We start from the raw sequence: 21,603 nt of genomic DNA, 5'->3' as shown, positions 1-21,603 counted from the left end.
CCCCGCGCGGGGAGCGGGGCGGGCAAACCTCGGTCCCACGTCGACACTGTTCGGCTTCAACTGTAGCTTCCTGCTTTTACTGCCAGAAAACCAATTGGGCGCATAAAAACCTTTCCAAAGCCCACAATGGCCATCCTTTCTGCTCAATCACTCCTCCGCACCCTCTCCCTCTTCCACCTAACCCTCTCCTATTACCTCTTCACCTCACCCTCGACCATCGCCTCGCAAAACCTCGTCTATGTCCTCGGCGCCGCAATGGACATCCCCGACCCTCCTATATCCCTTTCCACGCCCTCCCCCGCTTCCACCCTCGCCGCCTTGTTCCTCGCTCTATTCGCTATATCGGACTTGACGAGCTCAGGATTACCGGAAGAGGTGGGTAGCCATTACTGGAGCAGCCAGGCGCCGATCAGGTTGACGTTCTTCTTTGCGGTTACCGGGTACAGTTACGCGGGCAAGCCGGGGGGCTTGTGGGGTGGGAAGGGAAGGAGGGAAGGGGAGGTGCTGTGTAATAGTGTGGTGTTTACTTGGGGGTTTTTGGAGATGCTTTGGTGGTTTTGGGTGAGTGGCCGTGCTTGAGCCTTCGGACTTCCAGGGATGATTGCTGACAGCGGACCAGATTTATGTGACTTTGAGAGATGAGAAGAGGGAGCTGATGGTGAAGGTTCAGGAGAGGAGAAAGGCGGAAGAGGATCGGCTGTGAGCTTGAGAAGTCGGCGAATGCAAAGGTCACTGCATTGTAAGAGGGCAAAGCTCATCGCTCCTGCACCCCTGGCTCTATTTGGAGAAGCTATGAATGTCCAATGCGTAGGTAGTGTGCAAATGATTTGTTTGGGTTTCTCCATATACTCGGCCAGATGTCTCGCTGACCTTGTCAATGCAAAAGGGTATCTTGTGCTCGAAACGCCCCACGCTATGCAAATGAAGCCCCCTTTTTTTCCAAGCATGCAATCCCTCTCATAGTTCCTCAATTTATGCGACCTTGGTTCGTAATGATTCCATCTAATGCCTCGATCCAGCTTTCTTGTATGTCTTTGCAGATCATAGTTGACTCTTTCCCCAAGCAACGGAGCTCCGTCCCAATCACATCCTCCAATTCATCTTTGTTGGTAACCCTTGATACCTCTCCAGTGATTTCTTGAAGGACAGCGGGGCCTCGCAGCTTATCTCGCAGCTCTGTCACAGAGAGCCGAACATTGACAGACAGCTTTTTGCCTTCTTCTCGAAATCTTGCTAGCTTGGAGCCCAGCCAAGTGGCATCGACATGTTTGCATTTGCGATTCTCTGCAAGCACGTAGTCGAGGAGTGGAATCAAATATTTGCAAAGCTCCAAGTAGGTATACATAGAATGAAAGTAACTCCAAAGCGGTATTTTCAGGCTCTTCCCCAGTCGTGCAGAAGCATTCATTCCGGCTTTCATGTTTGACTCTAGGGTCTGCGAGCCGGTAGGAATATACACCTCGAGATTGTCCACAGTGTTGCGAAGCCATGCGCCGACAAACTTCCCTTCAATCGTTGGTGGCTTTTGGTAGAAGACCATGTATAGCTCCTGAAGGATTTCTAGAACCACGCCTATCGTGGACTCCGCGTCGGTAGAGGCATTTGGGTCTGACCCGCTGTTATGTTTCATTGCAGCCAATCCAGCCTCATCGATCGAGCTATGACCATTGTTGTGGAGCATGTCCCAGAACTTTGCCAGGCTGAGTTGGTGCTCCAACCATTTATCCTAGGATTTACAGGTCAGTGGGATATTCTTGTAATACCATGTTTCACCCTCACGCTTACGTTTGTATCAATGGTTGGGCCTGCTGAGGGTAGAGTTTCTTCGAATGTGAGCTGGCCATGAGCTTCGTAGTTTGGAAACGCCAATCGGTCCCGGGCATCCTTTGTCCGAGGAGGAATTAGCACTTTGATAGTGTTAGCAAGAATGCATTAAACCCATGAGTATTGACACTGCATCACTTACTGATATCCAGGCTTTGGATCTCATGAGACACGGAGACAAAGCGCGCTATCCGTTTAGTCTCAACGAGAAGCAGAAGCTTTGAGAATCCGGACTCGATATGAGTGCTGGTAGAGAGAGCGTCCAAGGACATGCTCCACTGGCCGTTTTCCTGCATCGATGTTACAGATCTTTTGCTGAGATCCGAGGCAGACTTATGCCAGTCTAACGCTTGGGCCATGTCGAATGCCGGGTCGATAGTTATCTGGCCTCCGCCGTTCGGACGAGATATGGTCACCAGATGCGGGTGCATTGTCGATATACGGGTATAAAGTACCCACGAGACTGTTGCATGTTGTAGGTTTTTTATTGACAGCCGAGAGTATCGCTCCATGGCCAGAGACCCTGCACCTAGAAATATGTAGAGCCGGACTAGGATCAATAACGCGTCGTAGTTGTGTTTGGAGCGCAGGAGCAGATGTTCCAGGACAACAACGCTTCGCAACAATGCGTTATTGTGCTCTGGGTACTTTTGCCGAGTTTTGTATAGACGAATGAGACCCATGGCAGCCAACAAAGCTGCGTCATCTCCGGGTAGGCGATCGCTCACTGGGAGTTTGAGATCATATTTCAATGAAAGCCTATAGAGTCGGAGACAATTGCAAACAAATTCTTGGAGGAGGCCATCCTTGAACGTATTGTCGTCTCTCGAGATAACGAGATTATATTCGAGCTTCAGCACGTTGATCTCTGATGTGATCCACAGCACCTTTTTTGACTGCGATTTGAGTTTAGCAAGGGTCAATCAATCCACTCGATTCACTGACCTCTGAACTCTCTGGCTCGGGTCGAATCTCTCGAGCAATATCACTTGAGAGCTCGACCAATTTCTCTTGCTTTACCCTGTCCAAAGATGAGATGTATGGCTGTAGATCATGGAAGCAGGCGACCTTTGTTGAAAAGTCTTTGAAGTATTCCCAGCACGAGGAAAGCAATTGATCCTGGCAATTTTTTCGTGCAGCAACCTTGCATGAGTAGAATTTGAGCAAAGCGAGTTGAGCGTTGCGAGAGCTAGGCATGCCAGTACCGAACGAATTAATCAAGTTTTCCGTGATCGTTGATCGCCTTTGATTGTCAGATTCGGCTTTTAACACAGACAAGGAGCGATGCCCACTCACTCTTCAGTACCGATGTTGCTGCTTGCCGTGATAAGTGCCTGCCACACTTTCCAGTCATCTCCCAGTTTACCAAAAGGATAATGTGTCAAATGAGATCGCCTCTCAGTAGATTCGTCACGAGCATCAACTAGGAGCTGCTGGCAGAGCTGCCATGAATCTACCCATTGATGGCTCATTTCCAGCAACTCGATTAAATGCCTGACAAGCTCCCATGAATTCCTTCCGAGCGGAGACTCCATACCCATACGAGAACCTCTGACGATGGCGGCCGCTTCTGAGTATTTCCCCTGCGCTCGATACACTCTGATTAGGAGTAGAAGATCTTCCAGTTTATTGATAGCTCTGGTGGGTTTGATCCCTTCTACCCCGTCTGAAACTTCTGAGGCAGCTTTCGACAGGAATTTATAGGCCAAAGATCGCAACAGCGTTCGTTCCGACTCCGGTGTGGCCGAGTCTTCGGCAAGCTTATGCATTGTGAGAATGTAGAGGAAGAAGGGTTCTCGGTTCTTCGGAAAATTCTTCATCCAAGACTGAGAGGCCTGTTGTGCAGCTCTCAGATTGCCGACCTGGAATTTCGACCGAAACCAGACCACGTGCAGCTTTTCATCCTGAGGGCGCACTCCTGCGGCTCTTTGCCATACTTGCCGTAGCCTTGGCTCATTCTGTCCTTTCGCCTCAGCGAGAGTATCTAGAGTACGAAGAGTTTCGATGTCGACCACTGGAGGATTTCTTTCCAGTAGGACGCCGAGCTCCTTCAATCCTTGCTGATGACGTGTCTTTTCTGGCCACAAAAGAAGTACCTTGATCTTTTTGACCTGCGCTTATTTGAGCATGAAGGCTCCAAGTCGTTAGTCATTGAGTACGGAGGGTCACAAACCAGCAGATAATCGCTACTATTTGCCTTCTTCAGCTTCTTCTCACACAGACTCAAGGCTTGCTTCCACTGTTTGGCTAGGATAAGCTCATCCAAAAGGTCATCTTGCCCGTCGAGAGTAGGCATGTTGGGCTCGATGCCCGACACTTTGTGATTGACTATTTACAATTTACGCAACTATTTCGTGGGATTTATGATGGATCGGGTTTAAGCTTCACAAGATTTATTATGTCCGTTCGGCCATTCGCTCGGCAAGCTATCAGAAAAGACAGCAGTGTGAAACTCGAAGAGAAACCTCAACTTTGACTGACTATGACTGCTTCAAGAAGAAGGTTAGACAGCGGATTTCCTCCTCGTTGGTGCTGCTATTGTTAGGGATTCGTACCTTCGACTTTTGTGTTGGCACCTTGCCAGGTTACCAGAATGCTTGGCGATCGCGCTTCACATCTCGTTGCACTTCATATCGGAATTGAGCGTTTGGCTTCATGAGAGCATGAGAACTCTTGCTGAGTGTTTTTGGACAACATTCCAATGCCTCGTTGAGTTCGTTCACCTCTGTCGGCTACGACCCCAAAGATTTTCTTACTACAAACGCTCTTCTCTTTTACCGGCCCCAAAGCTGGCAAATATCCCAACAGGCCGAGGTCTAGTAGCTGTAACTCTGATAGATAGTTGGATACTAATTTTCGAGCTCTCCCGTTCTTGCTCTCAGGAACGAGACGTTCCCAGTAAATCTCGATAACAAGGCGCACATGCGGTTGGGCACAAAGACGACAGGGCCAAGTAAAGGTGTAAGGAGGCTGCGGCCAAAACAGATAGATTGTAGTGCATCTAGATTTGTGACTGGGAAGATTGTGGCAAGGGGTCTCAGCGAATGTCGCGTTGGATCGGGTTGCATTGCAGTAACTGCTTGGTGCTGCCGCGCGATCGTGAGCTACACAGACTTTTCGATTGACAGCCGGCTTTGATACTCGTGTAATCCTATGCTCAATCCAGGTTTGTCTACGTGTGACAGAACACACGCGGGCGACTCGCAGAGCCGCCTCAATCCCCAAGTTATTTTCATCGCGTCATCAGCTCTCCGCGGCGAAATGGAGACAAGCCTCATAAGGTAAGCCCCGAGCCTACTCTTCCATTCGTGTTTCGAATTGGCTCTCTTCTGCTTTCGATACTTCTGAATACGATTGCCCCTCCACACTCTTTACTTGGGTATTTCCATTATCCCAGGACTCGTAATCACCGTGATATATGCCCGATTGTAGCTAACAATCGCAGTGCCTGTCGATCTCCACGGCCAGAACACTGATTACTATCCCTTTCTCCGGGTTTACCCAATACCACTAGCAGACTTCAGCTTATTCTGGGAAGAACCCCTTGGATTGCCTCCTTTTCGCCTCATTGCGCTCGGTAGTCTGCACTATCATCAGCATTTGTGCCCGACTAACGACTTTGCTTTCCGATGCTCACCCATGCCTTCTTGCAGTCTCTGTATGCCCTGCATTGATAAATAGGTTCATCAGCCAGTGGATTCACAAGACGGGTGGCGGGCTTCCGATATCGTCCTGGACTTGGAGCTCCCGAAAGCAGAGGTTAGGCAGACTCACTGGAAATAGTCGGAGCACAGTTGCCTATCTCCTCCATTGCGGTGCAAACATTTCATGCTACGGGACGCTGCTTCCTGACACGGGTCAAAATATTTGCTGTACTCCTTGCTACCAAGTCGTCAGTTCTGAGGCATTAGAAGGTATGAGGTCCAGGCAGGCACGCAGGCAGGCACGCAGGCACGCAGGCGTTATGAAATGAGTATTTCAGAATGCAGACAAGGTTTGGGAAGGCACCTTGTAAATGCGGCCTCTCCTTTGGCCCACGGGGACTCGTCAGATCCACCGGGCTGGGCCATATTTGTGAGTTGGTAGTGCAGGTGAAGGAGCAATTGATTGATGAAAGGTTGTTGCGTCCAGAGTTCCATACGCATGAATCGAGGTTCTATTCTTGTCTAGTAGTACAGTAGGTACTAGGTAGCGCTCAAGCTCGGGTAGGCTACTTTAGCGCTATCAGCACTTTAACCGATAAGGACCGAGGGGACTTCAACGTCATCTTTCCAACTAGGTACCTTAGACCAGTGCTATAACTTTCCAACCACATTACCCCTCTCAAGTCCGAAACCGACAGATTGCATATACTGACTGATGAAGTTGATCTGCATGATGCAGACTCTACCGATTTTTGCAAACCCAAGAAACAACCAGCGGCTAACATCGGCAGCAATCTTGCTTCGGTTCTGTCCCCTGGGTCCTAAGTGAAGGTTGGGCAGACAATCATCGTGTGGAAGCACGCTCGCTTCTCAAATCATGCAGGACAAATGTGCAGCTGCCGAATTTTCTGGGACCTATGCTTCACCACCTGGGTCGCTAGCTTGGAGCTTGCACTGCTCTCCAGCCTATCGAATGATGACTGTCTGTCCATATCAAGCATCTGGATCCAGACCGTCCTATGAGATTGCTAGATGAAATACGACTCGGTCGTATCCGTTCGCGTACTTCATTGGTTTTTGTCATCTTCCCTGCAGAGCGCTCGTTCTCGAATGTTACTTACTCCGAGTGTGGACGTCGAAAGTGTGTAATTGTTAGTCATTGATGTTAAGGCATTTGCTATTTGAGAGACATCTGGATAGAGTTTGAGAAGGTTTACTGCATGGCATCCCTGCATGACTGGTATAGACCTATAGGAAGAGAGTATTTCAAGCGTCAAGGATCTTAGTGCCCGTTGGAAGAGAGCAGATACTCGTGCGGTCGAGGAGTCGATCCTCATCAACAGTCCGACACGGATATACCCACCAATTAAGCTGTTCATAGAGGGTTGCAAACCCGACATTATTGGTGGATATCTCTGTGACAAAGAGATAGATGATTAGATTTCCTGGTCGCACGAGTATTTAGTCTCGGCACAATCGCATGATCCGGTCTAGCCGCATACCAAACCGAACAAAGTAACTGAATCCATATAACATATCAGCGATTGGTATCCTTTCCACCCCGGTCACCCTCTGGCTTTCCCACAGATGCTTTTACCATGGCCCATACCTTCCGTCGGTTCCTTTCCGATGCAGGAAGTGGCTGAGGCGGCGCTGGTGACAGCTTTACTCCGCAAATCCGTCTCCATCTCTATCCAGAAGAACTGCATGCATCTCGATGTGTGGAGGGGTATCAACCTAGATTGTAAATTAGAGGTGCCAACGTGCTTTGGGGAACCCCGCGTAAAAGCCAGAATTGGGTTTTCTTGCCATAACAAAGTGTCTATGTTGTAGGTGCATTGTACTCGTACGGCTGAAAAATCTATCTTTTTGATACGCATATATTCACCAACCAATGTCGGCTTTGGAACCTTCAGTGCACAACCCAACTGGTGCGAATGACGCGCCCAAGTATTGATACGCGTTAGAAAGATCGACTTCTCGCGAAATACCGTCCATCTCTTCACAAGACTCTGGCATATAAGAGTCGCCCGCGTCCGAGCAAGAACCTACTCTACTATCAACATTTATAAAGCTAAATTCCTGGCGCTCGCCAGATAAGAGCAGTAAGTGTGAAGATAACAACACTCTGGCCTTATCATACGGTCCTTCTGTGTCGTCTCACACACAGATTCGCTATTTTTCTCAATCCTTCAGATTCACTCTCTGTATCAGAACCTTCACTTATTCGTGGTTACAATCTAACGCGGACCATCTTTGTTACCTACTTATTGCTTGCTTCCTTCAGTCGTCTTTGTTGCTTCTAGCTGCTTCTAGCTCTTGCTTACAACATCATTTAGGCCCGGAAATCCACAACTTCATTAATTTCTTGCTGGCATGGCTACCGCGGAAGTTGAGTCACTCATAGACGACACGCGCGCACACGTCGGGCCAGTTATCAAAGCGATGTCGATGAACACGCTGAGCACCGACAATTTCGATCCCAAGAAGCACATAGATTTCACACCACCGGCCAAGACCCTGACGATGAGCGATTTGAAACTTCCTGAGGGTACCGGAGTGTCCCCATTTGCTGTCTCCGATCCCTTTCAGCTTTTCACTCAGGAGGCCGTGCAACGCATGAGGGCCGAGATATTCAGCAAAGAAGTTTTGGAAAACTGCAAATACTCGAGCAACCTAGCCCAGTGTCAGCTGAGAGGTTTCGCTGCAAAGTAAGCAAAGAACCACGACAACGTCTTCCATCCACTCATCTTCCTTCTCCTATTCCACTAACATCTTTTGTCAGATATGCACCCTTTGTGTACGATGCGTGGAAGAACCCTGAGACGCTCGCGATCATGTCTAATATTGCCGGTGTCCAACTTGTAACAGAGATGGATTTCGAGATTGCCCATATCAACATCTCCGTCAAATCAGAGAAGCAGAAAGCGGAAGAACTTGAGGCATTCTTGGACAGAAAGCTGACCGAGGACGATGAGGGTATTGCCGGCTGCCCATGGGAAGATGACAAACCCATCGTCGACTGGCACACTGACAGCTATCCTTTCGTTTGCGTTACCATGCTCAGCGACTGTACCAATATGATTGGCGGAGAGACTGCACTACGCACTGGAAATGGAGATGTCATCAAAGTCAGAGGACCTCAGATGGTATGTGAACCTAGGACTTGAAGCGAGATAAGCTTACGATTTGATAGGGTTGTGCTGTTGTGCTGCAAGGCCGCTACATCGAGCACCAAGCTCTACGCGCTCTCGGGTCAACGGAGCGGGTCACGATGGTGACATCCTTCCGTCCCAAATGCCACACCTTCAGGGACGACACCGTGCTTACCACTGTCCGCCCAGTCTCGAACTTGTCGGAACTCTACTCCCAATTCTGTGAGTACCGCCTGGAAATTCTCGAAGAGAGAATTCGCAATAAGCTCAAGGCAATGAGAGATGCGGAGAGAAGCGGTAGAAAAATGAGCACGAAGGCGCTCAAGGCATTCCTTCATGATCAGGAATTGTTTCTCGCACACATGAACAAGGAAATGATCGATGATGAGTTCGTGATAAAGGGCAGCATTGACAATAGCCATCTTTTCAGCGACTTTGGCGAGAGCAACCGCGCGAGGGTCGAGTGAGCGAGCCTTCAAATTCAGCGGGTGACAGAATGGAGCGAGAGTGATAACGGCAGCTGACGAATCTCATTGACGGCACATATTCAGCGAGTTGTGTACTTTGATCAGCGGCTTCCTTGACCGTGATGAACTTGTTTGGTCGCATATCTGCACCTTCGCTGCGATATACCCTGATAGAAGTAGACTAAAATGCTTGCGTACACAACATACTTCATCAGGATGCCGCCGCAGAGCGGTCTCTTCTCGTAGCTGTCTACGCAGAAATCCAGATTTGAGGCTGGCGAAATCTGAGCGATATCTTACCATTCAACCCACATAACGTTTTCTCTGCCAATCTTTTGTGGTCATAAGATACCTGACTACTATCTAAGAAATTCCGACTTCAGCGTTCTTTTTCCAAGGCAAATCCCGAGCAGTGACATAGATTGAAAAAGAACTAAGGGCAGCCTGGTCCCGAGATGTGTTTATGCAAACCGAAGAATGATCTGGAATAGAAAGAATTGACACTCCGAAATGTAAGATACAATCCTCTCCGTGCCTGCTTCAGGAAGCCTGGGAACTCGCACGACTCGGAAGAAAGAAGGAGCGGGATGGTGGCGCTAAAGTACCTTACTCTAGTGTGTTCAACCGAGCCCGAATCTAAGCCTGATTCGGCTCAACCAATCGTTCTTCTTCCCCTCCAGACTTATCAAACACCACCCTTCTCTTCTTTGAAGTACAACCTTCATTACACTTCATTTCAGCCATTTCACCAACGCCGCAAGCAGTCTGACTACTACAAGAGAACATCAGTCACATCAAAGGGGTTTGATGGCAAATGCTCAGCTGTGAATCCACCCTATTCTCCGCATTCTCGTCAATCTTACCTCTTTTTGGGCCTACCACCGCCGTCTTTCGGGCTTAGCACCGCAATTTGAATCACAATGGGAGATTCAGTCGCCAAAACAGTCAGGAGAGGCTCCGGCAGCAAACCAGAGCAGGGTCGAGATGGAAGAGATGACCCCGTCGGACTACTACAAACACTGGAAACGAGCCTCGACGACATACGAACCCTCGTTACCTGCCGAGTCTGTGTACGCCCTCTCTTTGAACCTTACACCATCGAATGTGGCCACACTTTCTGCTACGGTTGCCTTGTTCGTTGGTTTGAGAGGGACCGGACCAAGAAATCTTGCCCCGACTGCCGAGCCGATGTGCTACGTCCGCCCGCCCCGGCCTATCTTGTAAGCAATTGTCCCTATACCGCTCCAAGGCCCTCACTGAAGTTTACCAGATTCGTGATATGACGCAAATATTCGCAAAGCGGGCAGAGCTCATGCCTGTTGGTGAAACTACCCAGGAACACAAAAAATGGCAGGACGAGGAGGCGGCTTTGGTCGAAAAAGACAGGGCAACTACCGGCCTTAAAGGTGGCCTTTTCCGAGGTTGCTTCAAACTGACACGTCGAAGACAATTGAATGTCATTAGGGACGATGAAGATGGTGTTGATCGTTGCCCAAGGTGCACGTGGGAGCTTGAAGACGGACTTTGTGAATCTTGTGGATATCCAATGGGGGAAGACTCGGCCGAAATGAGTGATTCTGACGGCCATGGACATTGGGATGATGACCTCTACGATATGGAAGGGGCTACTATGGAAGAACTTGTGGGAGCCCTTGGTGAAGATGCTCGTATGGATGGGTATATCCCGAATCTCGACTTCTCCGAGCACGGATATTCGAGTGAAAATGGTTCTTCTGACGGAAACCCGCCGCAAATGCGTCACAGAGGTAGACGGATTACGGCACAGCTCAATCGACTGCGGGCAAATTCAGAGGACGAGCGCCCTTACGATAGTTTTCTTGATGATACAGATGAAGGCAGTCAAGGTGAGGAGGTTGGCTCACTAAATGATTTCGTTGTCAACGATGTCGAAAATGGTCATCACTCCGTTACAAGTTCGACCAGAAGCTTGCATTGGGAAACGGATGAAGGAACGGATGGGGAGGGTAACCAACTGCAAAATTCCGACAATGATCAAAACAGCCAAGAGGAAGACGCCTCAGCAATTGCGAATGGTGTTCGTAACGAAGCATCATCTGCAACTGCTCAATATGACCCTGGAGACGAGTCCGACGAAGGCCCAATCCTGCGTTCCAGGCGACAAGCTCGACGAAGATCAGTGCTGTCTAACCAGTCCAGTGGCAGTGATGGCAGTGGCGTTTCGCAGGCGTTGAATGCCCTTCGCGTGAGAAACGGATACAGCGGCAGCCGTGTATCTGTGAACGCGCAACGGAACATTCCCCATAGAAACCCAGGTGCAAGTGGTGAAAGATCCACAGGCGGCCCATTCGAGATTGAAAGTGATTCTGATTCCCCTGTGCCTGCTCAGCATACGAGAAGAAGGCGAGCTATTCCGAATCGTCTCACATCGGACGATGACAGTGCCGTGGAGGCCAGTAGTGGTACGGCTACTGTCGGTAGAGACTCCCCAAGACCGATTGCTGGTTGGATCGCTCGTAGGACTGGAGGCATCCTACCGGCCAGTCAGACCAGCAGTGCATCTTCGCCAATCTTGATCGAGTCAAGTCCGACGAGATCGGCAAACCGCCAGCTTCCTGTCCCTGGAGCTTTCCCCCAACGTTCCCGATCTGCCCGTCATCCAAACCGCTCTCTGAACATCGGCAGGCGGGCTCCTACTCGCACCAACCGTGGAGCGGATAACTCGCCTCAGGGCATTTTTACAAGACGTTCCCCAGCCAATGCTTTCCCGTCTAACGGGCTACAGCAGCGTCGAGGCACGCGGCGTCGCAGTCCACTTCCCCCTCCTGCGCATCCGCATAGCCCAACATCTAGGCAGTATCACTCACCAACGGCAATGGAAATGTTCGAGCAGGGAAGACGTGACCGTCAAGCACAGAAGATTGAGAGGAGAGCTGAACGTCGGCGCCTCAAGGCAGAGCGAGAGCAGAGAGCGAGGCCCCAAAGTGGACTGTCACCCTCGCCAGGCTCATCGAATCAATATGAAGACCTCTGATGAAACCCCGTAGGATCAAGAGACACCCGAACACGGACCAAGGGAAACGAGCGGGAAGAGACCGGTGCAGCTTGCCTGAAGGGTCACTAGGCTTTCATGCATGAGCTGACAATAGGTGTTTCTTGTGGTGCCTAGTCATCCCAAGCTGGTAAGGCGCGACATAGATGCCCGTCTGCTTAACATTGCTTACAGCGTCTTTGGCGGAAGCGGGAAGCGCTTCGGTGGCCCAACATCCATTTCGAGCTTGCGGGCTACTACTGTTGCATGTACACCAGCCCCTCAGCAGCCACAACTAATTTGCACAGCTTCATAGCATATCATACATGTTCAGTGCTGTACGAATTTGTGTGCGGCCGACCTTTGCCACGGATAGGCGACAGAGAGCTTGTTAAAACAATGCAGCTATACATCCTGCGGTTCTTTTTGCACAATCTCCTTCCCATCCCAACCTCTTTTCTCTTCCTTTGCCTCTGCCTCTGCCTCTGCAATTGTTACTATCTTAGGCACCTCAAAAACAATAGGTCTGTTCGAGCCATAGACTTTTTTCCATCTTCCCAGTCGATGCTCCGTTCCCAGTGCAGCGACAACACACAGTCCGTCTTTCCCTCTCTCTCCTCTCTCAAAAACAGAGAGGTCATTAACGATGCCCCGCACATTTTTCTCCTCCTGGACACCCTGTACGTCCACACCAGCCGTCTTTTCATCTTCATCTGCGCCTTGAACCTTTCCAACGACTCCCATCGACTCCAGCCTTTTCTTATCTTGACTTACTCGCCAGACCTTCACCTGACCATCCCAGCTGCCGCTCAAAACAACATCAGAATAAGGGACCGTTGCCAGCGCTGTGATCCATCTCGGCTGTCGCTCCGGAACCCTAGCATCCGGCTCGGCTTCTGCAGATGCCTCTTCCGGCTTCATTGGTGGATCGAGTCCATGTGCTAGTGGAATGGTGAATATTGGCTTCTTCTTGTGCAGTGTCCAAAGGGATATCGAGCCGTTGTCACTTCCAGTGACGAACGACTCTTCATCGACAAGGGCGACCCGGTCGATTGATCCTTCGCCATAGCTTCTCAGCGCCGCAATCTCCCCATCTTTATTTCGCGGTCGACGCTTTTCCGAACTGCCACCGCCACGGAAGACCAATTGTGTCTGTTCAACAACCTTCCACAAGCGAGCCGTGCGATCTCTAGCCCCAACGCTTATACACCGCTCGAGCGCCAGGCTTGCCACATCGAGCACTTCCTCTTGGTGCCCGAACAACGTCTCCACATAAGCTAATTCGTCCCATATCTTGACGGTGCGGTCGACACTACTGGAATATAACTGGTTCGTGCCTCTTCGAAATGCCAAGGAGGTGACAGCATCACGGTGCTGTGTAAAAACACGCAGCGGCTCGAGTTTGTCGGCGGACCAGATGATAAGCCGTTTGTCTGCTCCCCCGGTAGCAACAAATTTGCCAGTATCCGAAGCCGCGACACAGAGTATGGGGGCTGTGTGGTGTTGGTAGTTCGGATCCCCAGTCTTGCCCCTGTCTCCCCTGGTGGTCATGAGCTTCGTTGGCCGACGGCGGACCGGGCGTGAAGGTTTTATGGGGGGTTTTTCGATTTGGGGGCAGAGGAGGGGGCGGGGTGGGGAGCTCCCATTTTGTGAGGGTAAGGTCCTTGTGGACGGTATATGCGAAGGGAGCACAGGTAGCTATAGAGGTTGTGCTCAAGCATGCTGTGCGAAATGAGGTCTCCGTCGCAGAGGAGAAATCGAGCGTAGAGGCTATATGACGGTAAAGACGACCTTTGATTTCGGCCTGTAGAGCGATGAGGATCCAGGGAAGAGCAATGTGCAATTAGGCAGCCTACATACCACGTCTTCTTGTAATCGTTCGGCAATAAGATCTTTGTCAATTTCTTCTGCGTCAAACCCAACCTCGTCTACCTCCCCTTTTATATTCTCCAGATATTGTTCCGCTAATCGTAGACGTCTCTCCGCCCCCGTCTCATCGTCCTCTTCTGATTCGCTCTCCGAGACTGCCTCTGCATCGTTAACTCTTTTACGAATCACCTCGTCCTCTGAGCCGCTGCTTGATATAGATTCATCTCGTCGAGCTGTAGCGGATTTTTTACTCGGAGGCTTTGCACTGGTCTTAGTTGTATTTCTTCTTTTTGTTGATGGAACCACATTGGCCTCGTCTCTCTTGCGCTTTCGTTGCGATGCTGGGATAGTGAAGAAGGAAGACATGGGAGCCACTAGCTTCTCAAGCTGGTACAAGAGCTCGAATGTGGGAGTGTCCCAAGTGCAAATACCTGGATCGAGCTCCGAGAACTTTTGATAATTGCAGTGCCGCGAAATCTTGGCAGTCTCGCTAAACCTTCCTTCCCAATCCCAACCTAGTTCACGCGTAGACCTCTCGACCTGTAGCTAGCTACACCTCTCAACTTCATCCTCAACTCCGCACCAAGATGTAAGTCAACATCTACAAAAATGTACTACAGCAGCTAATAGGTCAGCAGGGAGGTTCTACTCGGCTTTACTGGCAAGGATTACACCATCGTTGCGGCTTCAAAGGCTGCAATGAGAGGTGCAACGATCCTCAAAGCTGCTGATGACAAGACGAAGCAGCTCAACAAACATACGTTGATGGCGTTCTCAGGAGAAGCAGGAGACACAGGTAAAGCGGCATCGAGATACGCTAATAGTATGGCTAGCTAATCTGCAGCGGGTAGTGCAATTTGCAGAATACATACAGGCCAACATCCAGCTCTACTCCATGCGAAATGATACCGATTTGGGACCTTCAGCCGTTGCAAGCTTTGTCCGCGGAGAGTTGGCAAGAAGTCTTAGGTCAAGGAAACCATACACTGTAAATTTGCTTCTTGGAGGAATGGATCCCATCACGAATGAACCGCATCTCTACTGGCTTGACTACTTGGCGTCGCTGGCCCCGCTTCCATATGCAGCCCATGGCTATGCCCAGTATGTCGTTTTCCTGTTCCTGAGCTCCCCGTTAGAGAAGTTCACAGCCGTGAGAATCATTTTGCTGAGCGAAGGCCTAGATACTATTGCTTATCAATACTCGACAAACACCACCACCCAGACATCGACTTCGAGCAGGGGCTCAAGATACTGAAGATGTGCACAGACGAGCTGAAGCGGAGGTTGCCTATAGACTTCAAAGGGGTGAGTATCGCTCAAGGCTGCACAGAATGGGCTAATTCTTCGTTCAGATGTTGGTCAAGGTCATAGATAAAGACGGTATCAGGGAGATTGACTATGATATGAGCAAGGAAGTTCTGCCCGCATAGCGATGGGCACTCAGTATTTAATGTAGCTTCAATGCTGGAAACCAATCTGTCAGACAGCGTTGTTGCCTCCTTGTTTTACGGTCCAATCCTTGTGACGTTCTATGATTTCGTGCTGAAAACAACCCCATTCACGGACCTTGAGACATGGCTTTCCATGGTTCGGGATTTTCGGGATGAGGCTGTGTTTGAAAAGATGATTCACGCGTTGATATTGACGACTTAAGGTCGACGCACAAGCGACGGGAAACAGCCCACCAAACCATCCATAAGCCCATCGACAAAGTACACTTTACCAAATCGAACGGGATTCCATACCAGCACCAGCTCAACGAGGTTGAATCGAGGTCCTCGGATCCCTGGCGTGTTGCCCGTGCTTTCCTTCATTCCATTGTGTATTTACCAAGTCAGCATGTCTTCTCAAGGGCCGATTGGAGTTGGAAATGGGTTCTAAAAGGGAGAGCGCTCCCGGAAAGTTGTCCAACTCGGCTCAGTTCGCCCTGAGAATGACGTGAAAACGGCCATTTCCGATTTCCAATCCCTCAACGTTCCACACCTTGCTTGGACATAAAGGTTCATCAGTAGAGATGAAGTTGTCAAAAAAAGAACTGAATCTTCCCCGTTCATTGAGACCTCAATGAGACAATACCTTCACGTATTTACAGGTCGCTGCCATCCATTCATCACTCCCTTACGGACGTTGGAGGTATCCGCCCTCGTCGATACGCCTAGAGACAGATGAAGTATATACAAAATCATAACCCACTTGAATTGCTCTCCTATTGGCCTCCAGCTATCCCTACCTGCCGAGAAGGGCTTTGACTCGGCCTCGTCACCCCTTGCGCGCTCCCTGTCCTTTGCACCATCGGCGTAGCACTTCTACTTCCACCATTCATTCCCTGCCCACCTGCCCCTCTCTGCTGACTTTGCTGCTGCTGCCGCATGAGCTGCGCGTATTGTTGTGAATTTCCAATATTGAACATGGGACCGCCGCCTCCATTTGTCATCATAGCCGCTTGTTGCTGCATTGAGCTTGGTACTTGAAGACCCATGTTCGCATTCGCGGCAACGGCAGCGGCGTTGGAGTTGCCCGCTGCTGCTTGCATGGCTTGTTGCCGGGCTTCGTTGGACATCTTGTAGAGCTGATCAGTGGTCATGCGAGTGATCTGTTCAGGACTGGCTTGAGGGTGGCGCGCTTTGAACTGCGAGGAGATCTGATTGACGGCTGGGGTCATGCCGCTGGAGAGGGCTTGGGGTTGTGTCATTCGTGGCGAGGAAGAAGAGCCTAGGGGAGGTGGTGCGCCGTTGATGGACGGGCTGGAGCGGCCTTGGAGGGAAGCGAGCATGGTGGAATTGTTCTGCGAGAGCATGTTCGGATGTTGCAGGGGCGGAGAGCCGGCTAAGCCGTTCGATTGAGCATGTTGCTGTTGCTGCTGCTGTCGCACGTATGCTTGCTGTTCTCGGAGTCGAGAAGCTTCATGAATCATGCGGTCGGGTGCCATTGGTGGCACGCGTTGTTGCATTTGCGCCTGCATGTTTGGCTGCATAGGAGCGTGAGGGACGCTGTGTGAGTTGGTGGGTAAAACGCCGTTCGTTTGGCCATTCATAAGCCTTGGTATCTGTGGAACTGGTCTGGAGGAATCGCCCCCGCTTCCTCTTATCTGTCCATGCGAATTCGCTGCTGCCATATTGGGACTGCTTCCGTTCGGTACTCCTGGCACTGGTCCTGGAATACGTACAGACTGCATCCCATTGCTTTGTTGAGTAGACTGTTGGTTAATCTTCTGCGCCTGTATAGCCTTCTCAACGGTTAGCAAAATATAGTAAGACTCACAAGATGGGAAAACGTTACCTTTTGATTTGCAATCGCGTTGGCCCTGAGTAATTTAGCTTGCTCTGCCATACGGAGTTGGCTTTCATACTTGATGCGACTGAACTCCTGGGGAGTGTGCATTTGGGGCCTCTGCTTCGTAGCTTCCCTGTCCTTTCGCATTGCAGCAAGACTAGCGACTAATGATGAAAGTCAGCTTGGAAGTTTCGCGACTTACGCTCGTGAGCAGAGAAATGAACATACCATGTTGTTGCTTGTGTATCGCGGTTTCGCGCTTCTTGGCCAGCTTCCGCATTGCATCAATGAGATGCAAGTGCCTAGCGTTCTTTCTACGTTCAACGGTGAAAGGCTGGGTGGTCCGACGTCTCAACGGCATCTGATTGGCGTTATTGCCCTGTTGCTGCTGTAATGCTTGGTGCTGAGCCTCGACCATCTTCTGAGCACACTGCAACCTATGATGGTACGTTCGGAAGTAGTTGATCTTGGCCATCTCTACAGGAAGACCTTCCAAGCTAATCCAACGCTCGAAGCATTCCCACGGTGTTCGTCTTTCAGCGCCAGACGAAAACATTGACGGCGAAGATAAACAGCTTGAAATCAGCGACCAATTATAGGCAAAATCTTTGACGAATTTTTTAAGCTCGTCATCCTCTGCTTGGGTCCACTGAGACGATTGGCGGGACTCAAAGAAATTCTGTGATGGCATGTTATGTTCTGATGGAGGTCTGAAGGCATGACCAGCGTGTATGCGATCCCTGATGTGCTTGTTTTCAGGATCGAACAAAGCGACGTCCTCTTGCTCTGGGCCAAAAGCATTCTCCGAGTCCTTGATAGCCAGATTAGAGGAGTAGCTGTGGGAACCAGGGGGGTCCTGATAATCAAATCGACTTCTTTTACGCGGCGGGCCTTCCTCCGGAGATATCATCTTGCCTTGCACGTACTTAGATACCGGCACGATGGGTTTCTTCCAAGCAGAATCGGACTCAATATCGTTAACCCGCAATGCAGCGTCCTGGACCAAAGTACTCGGCCGGTATAGCGGGAGTTCGAGCATCAGCTTTTCAGTCACAGGGCTCTTGCTGAGTCCAAACACAAATATTTCAGGGGGCAAAGAGAAGATCACTGCAGGAGGACTTCCCGCAGTACCATCCACACGGGAGAAGTCATCGTCGGTCACCTCGCTGGCCCCATCATCCGCCGAGTGTACCAGGTCTGGTGTCGATACTGAGAGTGACCTTGACATTGCCCTTGCAGGCACAGATCGAACTTTGATTTGTAGTAGTCTACGTTCCTCTGGGGAACTGGCGACCCATCTTGCACAGGCATATGCGGTGTGTTTGGCAGCTGCGTGCTTCCATTTTCTTTCTTCACGGAAGTCTGTCCTCAACCATTTCATTTGACCAAGCAATACGTCCCAGTGCGTCACTGATCTCTTGGGCTCTGCAGATCGCTCCACTTGCCGAAAAGACCAGCGATTGTTGGATTGCAGCTCGTGGATCCTTTTCAAGACAGCGCAAGCTTGTCGCTCATTGAAGTCGGTATAGTGATCCGACGTATTCAAGGTCTTGTGGGCCGTTTTCACTAGTGTATTGACAGATTGCGCTCTTATTACATTCCAAGCCTGAGCGGCAAACAATGTCAAAAAATAGTCCCTGTCCTTGACAGGGGACTCGTTATCATCTAGCCGTTGAGCTTGGGTGACTTCTGTATTCCTCGAACTAGCAAACACCACGGTCGACAGCTTACTTCTTTCTTTGTCTTTCAATTCACTAAGCCGCTGCTTGAACACCGCAGCATCGGGGGAAGTGAACGACGATGCAGATTTTGGGGTCTGCAAAAAGCCATGATCTTCTCTATGGGATTCGACTAAAGCTCGGTCTATGGCCGCTCTCTCAGCCTGAACAGGGGTAGCCTTAGGCGTCTCACCAAGAATCTCAGAGACAGATTTATGTCGAAGTGCTCCAGAAGACACTCTTGTGGTCATCCGCTCCGGGGGCGACTGGATACTCGTTGCTGGCGTTGCAGTCTTGCTAGGCGTTGCAGACCCCAAAGGAGTGGGACCATTTGTCGTACTTATGGGTGCGGGCCGTGGCCCAGCCATTGAACTTGAAGAATCGAACGTTGACGGAACTCCAGTATCGATTCGCATGGGTGGTCGTCGGCTAAGGGTAAGATCCCTAAGTGACTCCCCATTCATTCCAGAGAACATGCGATCTCGTAGAGCTGAGGAGGGGTTTGGCAAAGTGTCGTTCTGCTCACTCAGGTCTCGAGAAACGCCATCTTCTTTCAAACTCATCTCATTGCTCACATCTGAGATGTCAGGTATTGTGCTTTCCTCGCCGAGATTGTCATTTATGAATTGGGAAGGTAGGCTAGACGGCGCTGGCATCGAGTGTGAGTCTTTCAGATCATCGGCCTGCCCACCAAATGTACTCTCCGGAACCTTGGGTTGCATTGAACGGGCTTCTTCAAGCCGTAGCTGTTCATCAGGTGTAGAAGGAGCCCCACTAAAAGCCTCCGCTCTAGCGATATCCATCTGCGACTTGAGGATCGCATCATGCCCAGAGCCATCATCCGTAGGCTGCGCTTGGTCATATCTTGACCGAGAAGCCGTATCTTCTCGTGAAGCCGGCGGTGTAAGTCCGTTGACATTCAGATGACCTTTGCTTGCGTATACTGGCCCCTGCTCTTCATCACGAGATCCCCGTCCATCGGGGTGCTCCAGACGCTCCTCCTGAGCTTCTTTTGACGGCAGATGAACAACAGCAGGACGTGCGGACCTTTGTTCGGTGGTCAGGCTTTTGATCGCTATCGCATCCAAGGAGCCGACGTCGTCGGACGCCACGGGTAGAGCTTCAGATGGACGAATGCTAGGTTCGCCAGCTGCACGTTTCGTCGCTGTTATCTCCTGCGGTCCTAGACCCGTTGAGCCTTGAATTGAGGATTCAGAAAATGTAAATCCGTCCTCACCCCATCGTGATGACTCTGTGTTTTTCAATTGCGTAGAAACCAGGTCTGGCTCTCGGTCCAGCTCTTCTGGACGAGCCGCAGCATTCCCATCTCTTGGAGGCCCAGACTGTTCCTGCGAGACGAATTTCGAGACTGCTTGGGGTTCACGCAAGGCTTGGTTTGGATCTGTTGTTTGCGCCTTGAGATAACCTAATAGCGAATCTGTAGGTGGAAGGGTCGCTGGATCGAAGGAACGGTCCCTGCGCAATGATGAGTGGCAGGATTCGATGTATATTCTACGTGCACTCACTGTGTTATGTCATTTGCTTCGAGAAATGAAGCTAGACTGGCTTTGTGAGGTTTGAAATTATTGATCTCGATGATGGTCACCGTCGCATAGTATAGGGCGGCGAGATGATTCTGTCGCCTTTGAAGACTACGTCTTCAAATACCAAAACACAGCAAATATCAGCGATCCAGGCTAATGTCATACGTATGACACTTATCTTTCCAACAATTCTTGGAATGAAGCTTTGGAAATAATAGGGACTCACGAAAGGGCATCGTTTAGCGGAGACTGGAGCATCGCAAATTACGATGTATGTTTCGTAGCAAGATCATCACAATTCTTCATTACGATGTATATTTCGTAGCAAAACCATCACAGTTCTTTGTGATATTTCATCAATACCTTTTTTCAGAATTCTTTTGATGAAATTCGTGTTGTTGCCGTCATGATCATTGATGATTTGGTGTGATGGGTGGATGGATGGTGGAATGAAATAGGGCTCAAGCATGAGGGGTCCCAGGCCCGAAAGTCTCAAAATTACTGCCCGCAAAATTCTACTTCTCTATCTCAACACTCCGTCCACAGTCTACATTTCCAACATCACTCGAGGGGGCATATAGTTTACTTTAACGGCAGGGAAGATGGGAAAGAGAAAAAGGACTGCCGCCGAAGGGGATAAAGAATTGCCCCGCCCGGCGGGCGAGGCAAAGAAAAAAAAGGTCGCACATCAGGAAGGAGCAACTCCAGTGACAATTCAGATAATCATTGGGACATACGAGAAGGTCTTACACGGGATAACAGCCTCGATAACGAGTCAGGCAAAGGGACACCGTGAACAGAAAATAATCGAATTTGCGGATACTTTCCTTCTTAACGCCCATACCTCAGCCATACGTTGCCTCGCTGTACGTTTCTTTTGGAGCAGTCTCTCCCTTTCGCTACCCAATCCTGGGTCGCAAGACTCGTGTCGAGAGCGAAGACCGTTTTGGACTTCTTGCACGTGTCTTATAGCTCGCGCTCTTACCCTTGGAAGCGATGCTGACTCGGAAATGTGCGTAGATCTCGCCCTCCTCAACAGGTTCTCTCAAGTCTCAGAAAATCATACTTGCCAGTGGCAGCTCTGACCAAATGATTAATC

The 21,603-nt window shown here is 50.2% G+C and overlaps 7 protein-coding genes across 7 annotated transcripts; 4 read left to right on the top strand and 3 right to left on the bottom strand.

Moving 5' to 3' along the window:
- Window positions 1-126: 126 nt before the first annotated feature.
- HO173_006048 (uncharacterized protein) lies at window positions 127-703 on the top strand (the record flags this gene model as incomplete). Its single annotated transcript, XM_037307960.1, has 2 exons — window positions 127-561; window positions 620-703. 2 exons carry the CDS (start codon window positions 127-129, stop codon window positions 701-703), a joined length of 519 nt encoding a protein of 172 aa, XP_037165220.1.
- A 264-nt stretch (window positions 704-967) lies between these two features.
- HO173_006047 (uncharacterized protein) lies at window positions 968-4,120 on the bottom strand (the record flags this gene model as incomplete). The annotated part of the gene is made up of 6 exons (XM_037307959.1): window positions 968-1,726; window positions 1,786-1,907; window positions 1,967-2,720; window positions 2,770-3,067; window positions 3,121-3,935; window positions 3,998-4,120. The coding sequence occupies 6 exons, from the start codon at window positions 4,118-4,120 to the stop codon at window positions 968-970; spliced, it is 2,871 nt and encodes a 956-aa protein (XP_037165219.1).
- A 3,724-nt stretch (window positions 4,121-7,844) lies between these two features.
- Window positions 7,845-9,090, top strand: HO173_006046 (uncharacterized protein; the record flags this gene model as incomplete). Its single annotated transcript, XM_037307958.1, has 3 exons — window positions 7,845-8,179; window positions 8,254-8,617; window positions 8,665-9,090. The coding sequence occupies 3 exons, from the start codon at window positions 7,845-7,847 to the stop codon at window positions 9,088-9,090; spliced, it is 1,125 nt and encodes a 374-aa protein (XP_037165218.1).
- A 920-nt stretch (window positions 9,091-10,010) lies between these two features.
- On the top strand, window positions 10,011-12,103 carry HO173_006045 (uncharacterized protein; the record flags this gene model as incomplete). The annotated part of the gene is made up of 2 exons (XM_037307957.1): window positions 10,011-10,310; window positions 10,361-12,103. 2 exons carry the CDS (start codon window positions 10,011-10,013, stop codon window positions 12,101-12,103), a joined length of 2,043 nt encoding a protein of 680 aa, XP_037165217.1.
- A 402-nt stretch (window positions 12,104-12,505) lies between these two features.
- On the bottom strand, window positions 12,506-14,335 carry HO173_006044 (uncharacterized protein; the record flags this gene model as incomplete). Its single annotated transcript, XM_037307956.1, has 2 exons — window positions 12,506-13,593; window positions 13,957-14,335. 2 exons carry the CDS (start codon window positions 14,333-14,335, stop codon window positions 12,506-12,508), a joined length of 1,467 nt encoding a protein of 488 aa, XP_037165216.1.
- Window positions 14,336-14,373: 38 nt separating this feature from the next.
- HO173_006043 (uncharacterized protein) lies at window positions 14,374-15,399 on the top strand (the record flags this gene model as incomplete). The annotated part of the gene is made up of 6 exons (XM_037307955.1): window positions 14,374-14,390; window positions 14,520-14,558; window positions 14,608-14,765; window positions 14,821-15,070; window positions 15,151-15,274; window positions 15,322-15,399. 6 exons carry the CDS (start codon window positions 14,374-14,376, stop codon window positions 15,397-15,399), a joined length of 666 nt encoding a protein of 221 aa, XP_037165215.1.
- A 776-nt stretch (window positions 15,400-16,175) lies between these two features.
- HO173_006042 (uncharacterized protein) lies at window positions 16,176-20,740 on the bottom strand (the record flags this gene model as incomplete). The annotated part of the gene is made up of 5 exons (XM_037307954.1): window positions 16,176-17,186; window positions 17,249-17,406; window positions 17,471-20,436; window positions 20,487-20,618; window positions 20,670-20,740. 5 exons carry the CDS (start codon window positions 20,738-20,740, stop codon window positions 16,176-16,178), a joined length of 4,338 nt encoding a protein of 1,445 aa, XP_037165214.1.
- Window positions 20,741-21,603: the final 863 nt, after the last annotated feature.

Source organism: Letharia columbiana, assembly GCF_014066305.1.
Source record: "Letharia columbiana isolate WasteWater2 chromosome Unknown Sc0000017_s0, whole genome shotgun sequence".
Classification (NCBI taxonomy): domain Eukaryota; kingdom Fungi; phylum Ascomycota; class Lecanoromycetes; order Lecanorales; family Parmeliaceae; genus Letharia; species Letharia columbiana.
This window is presented reverse-complemented; position numbering and strand designations above follow the sequence as displayed.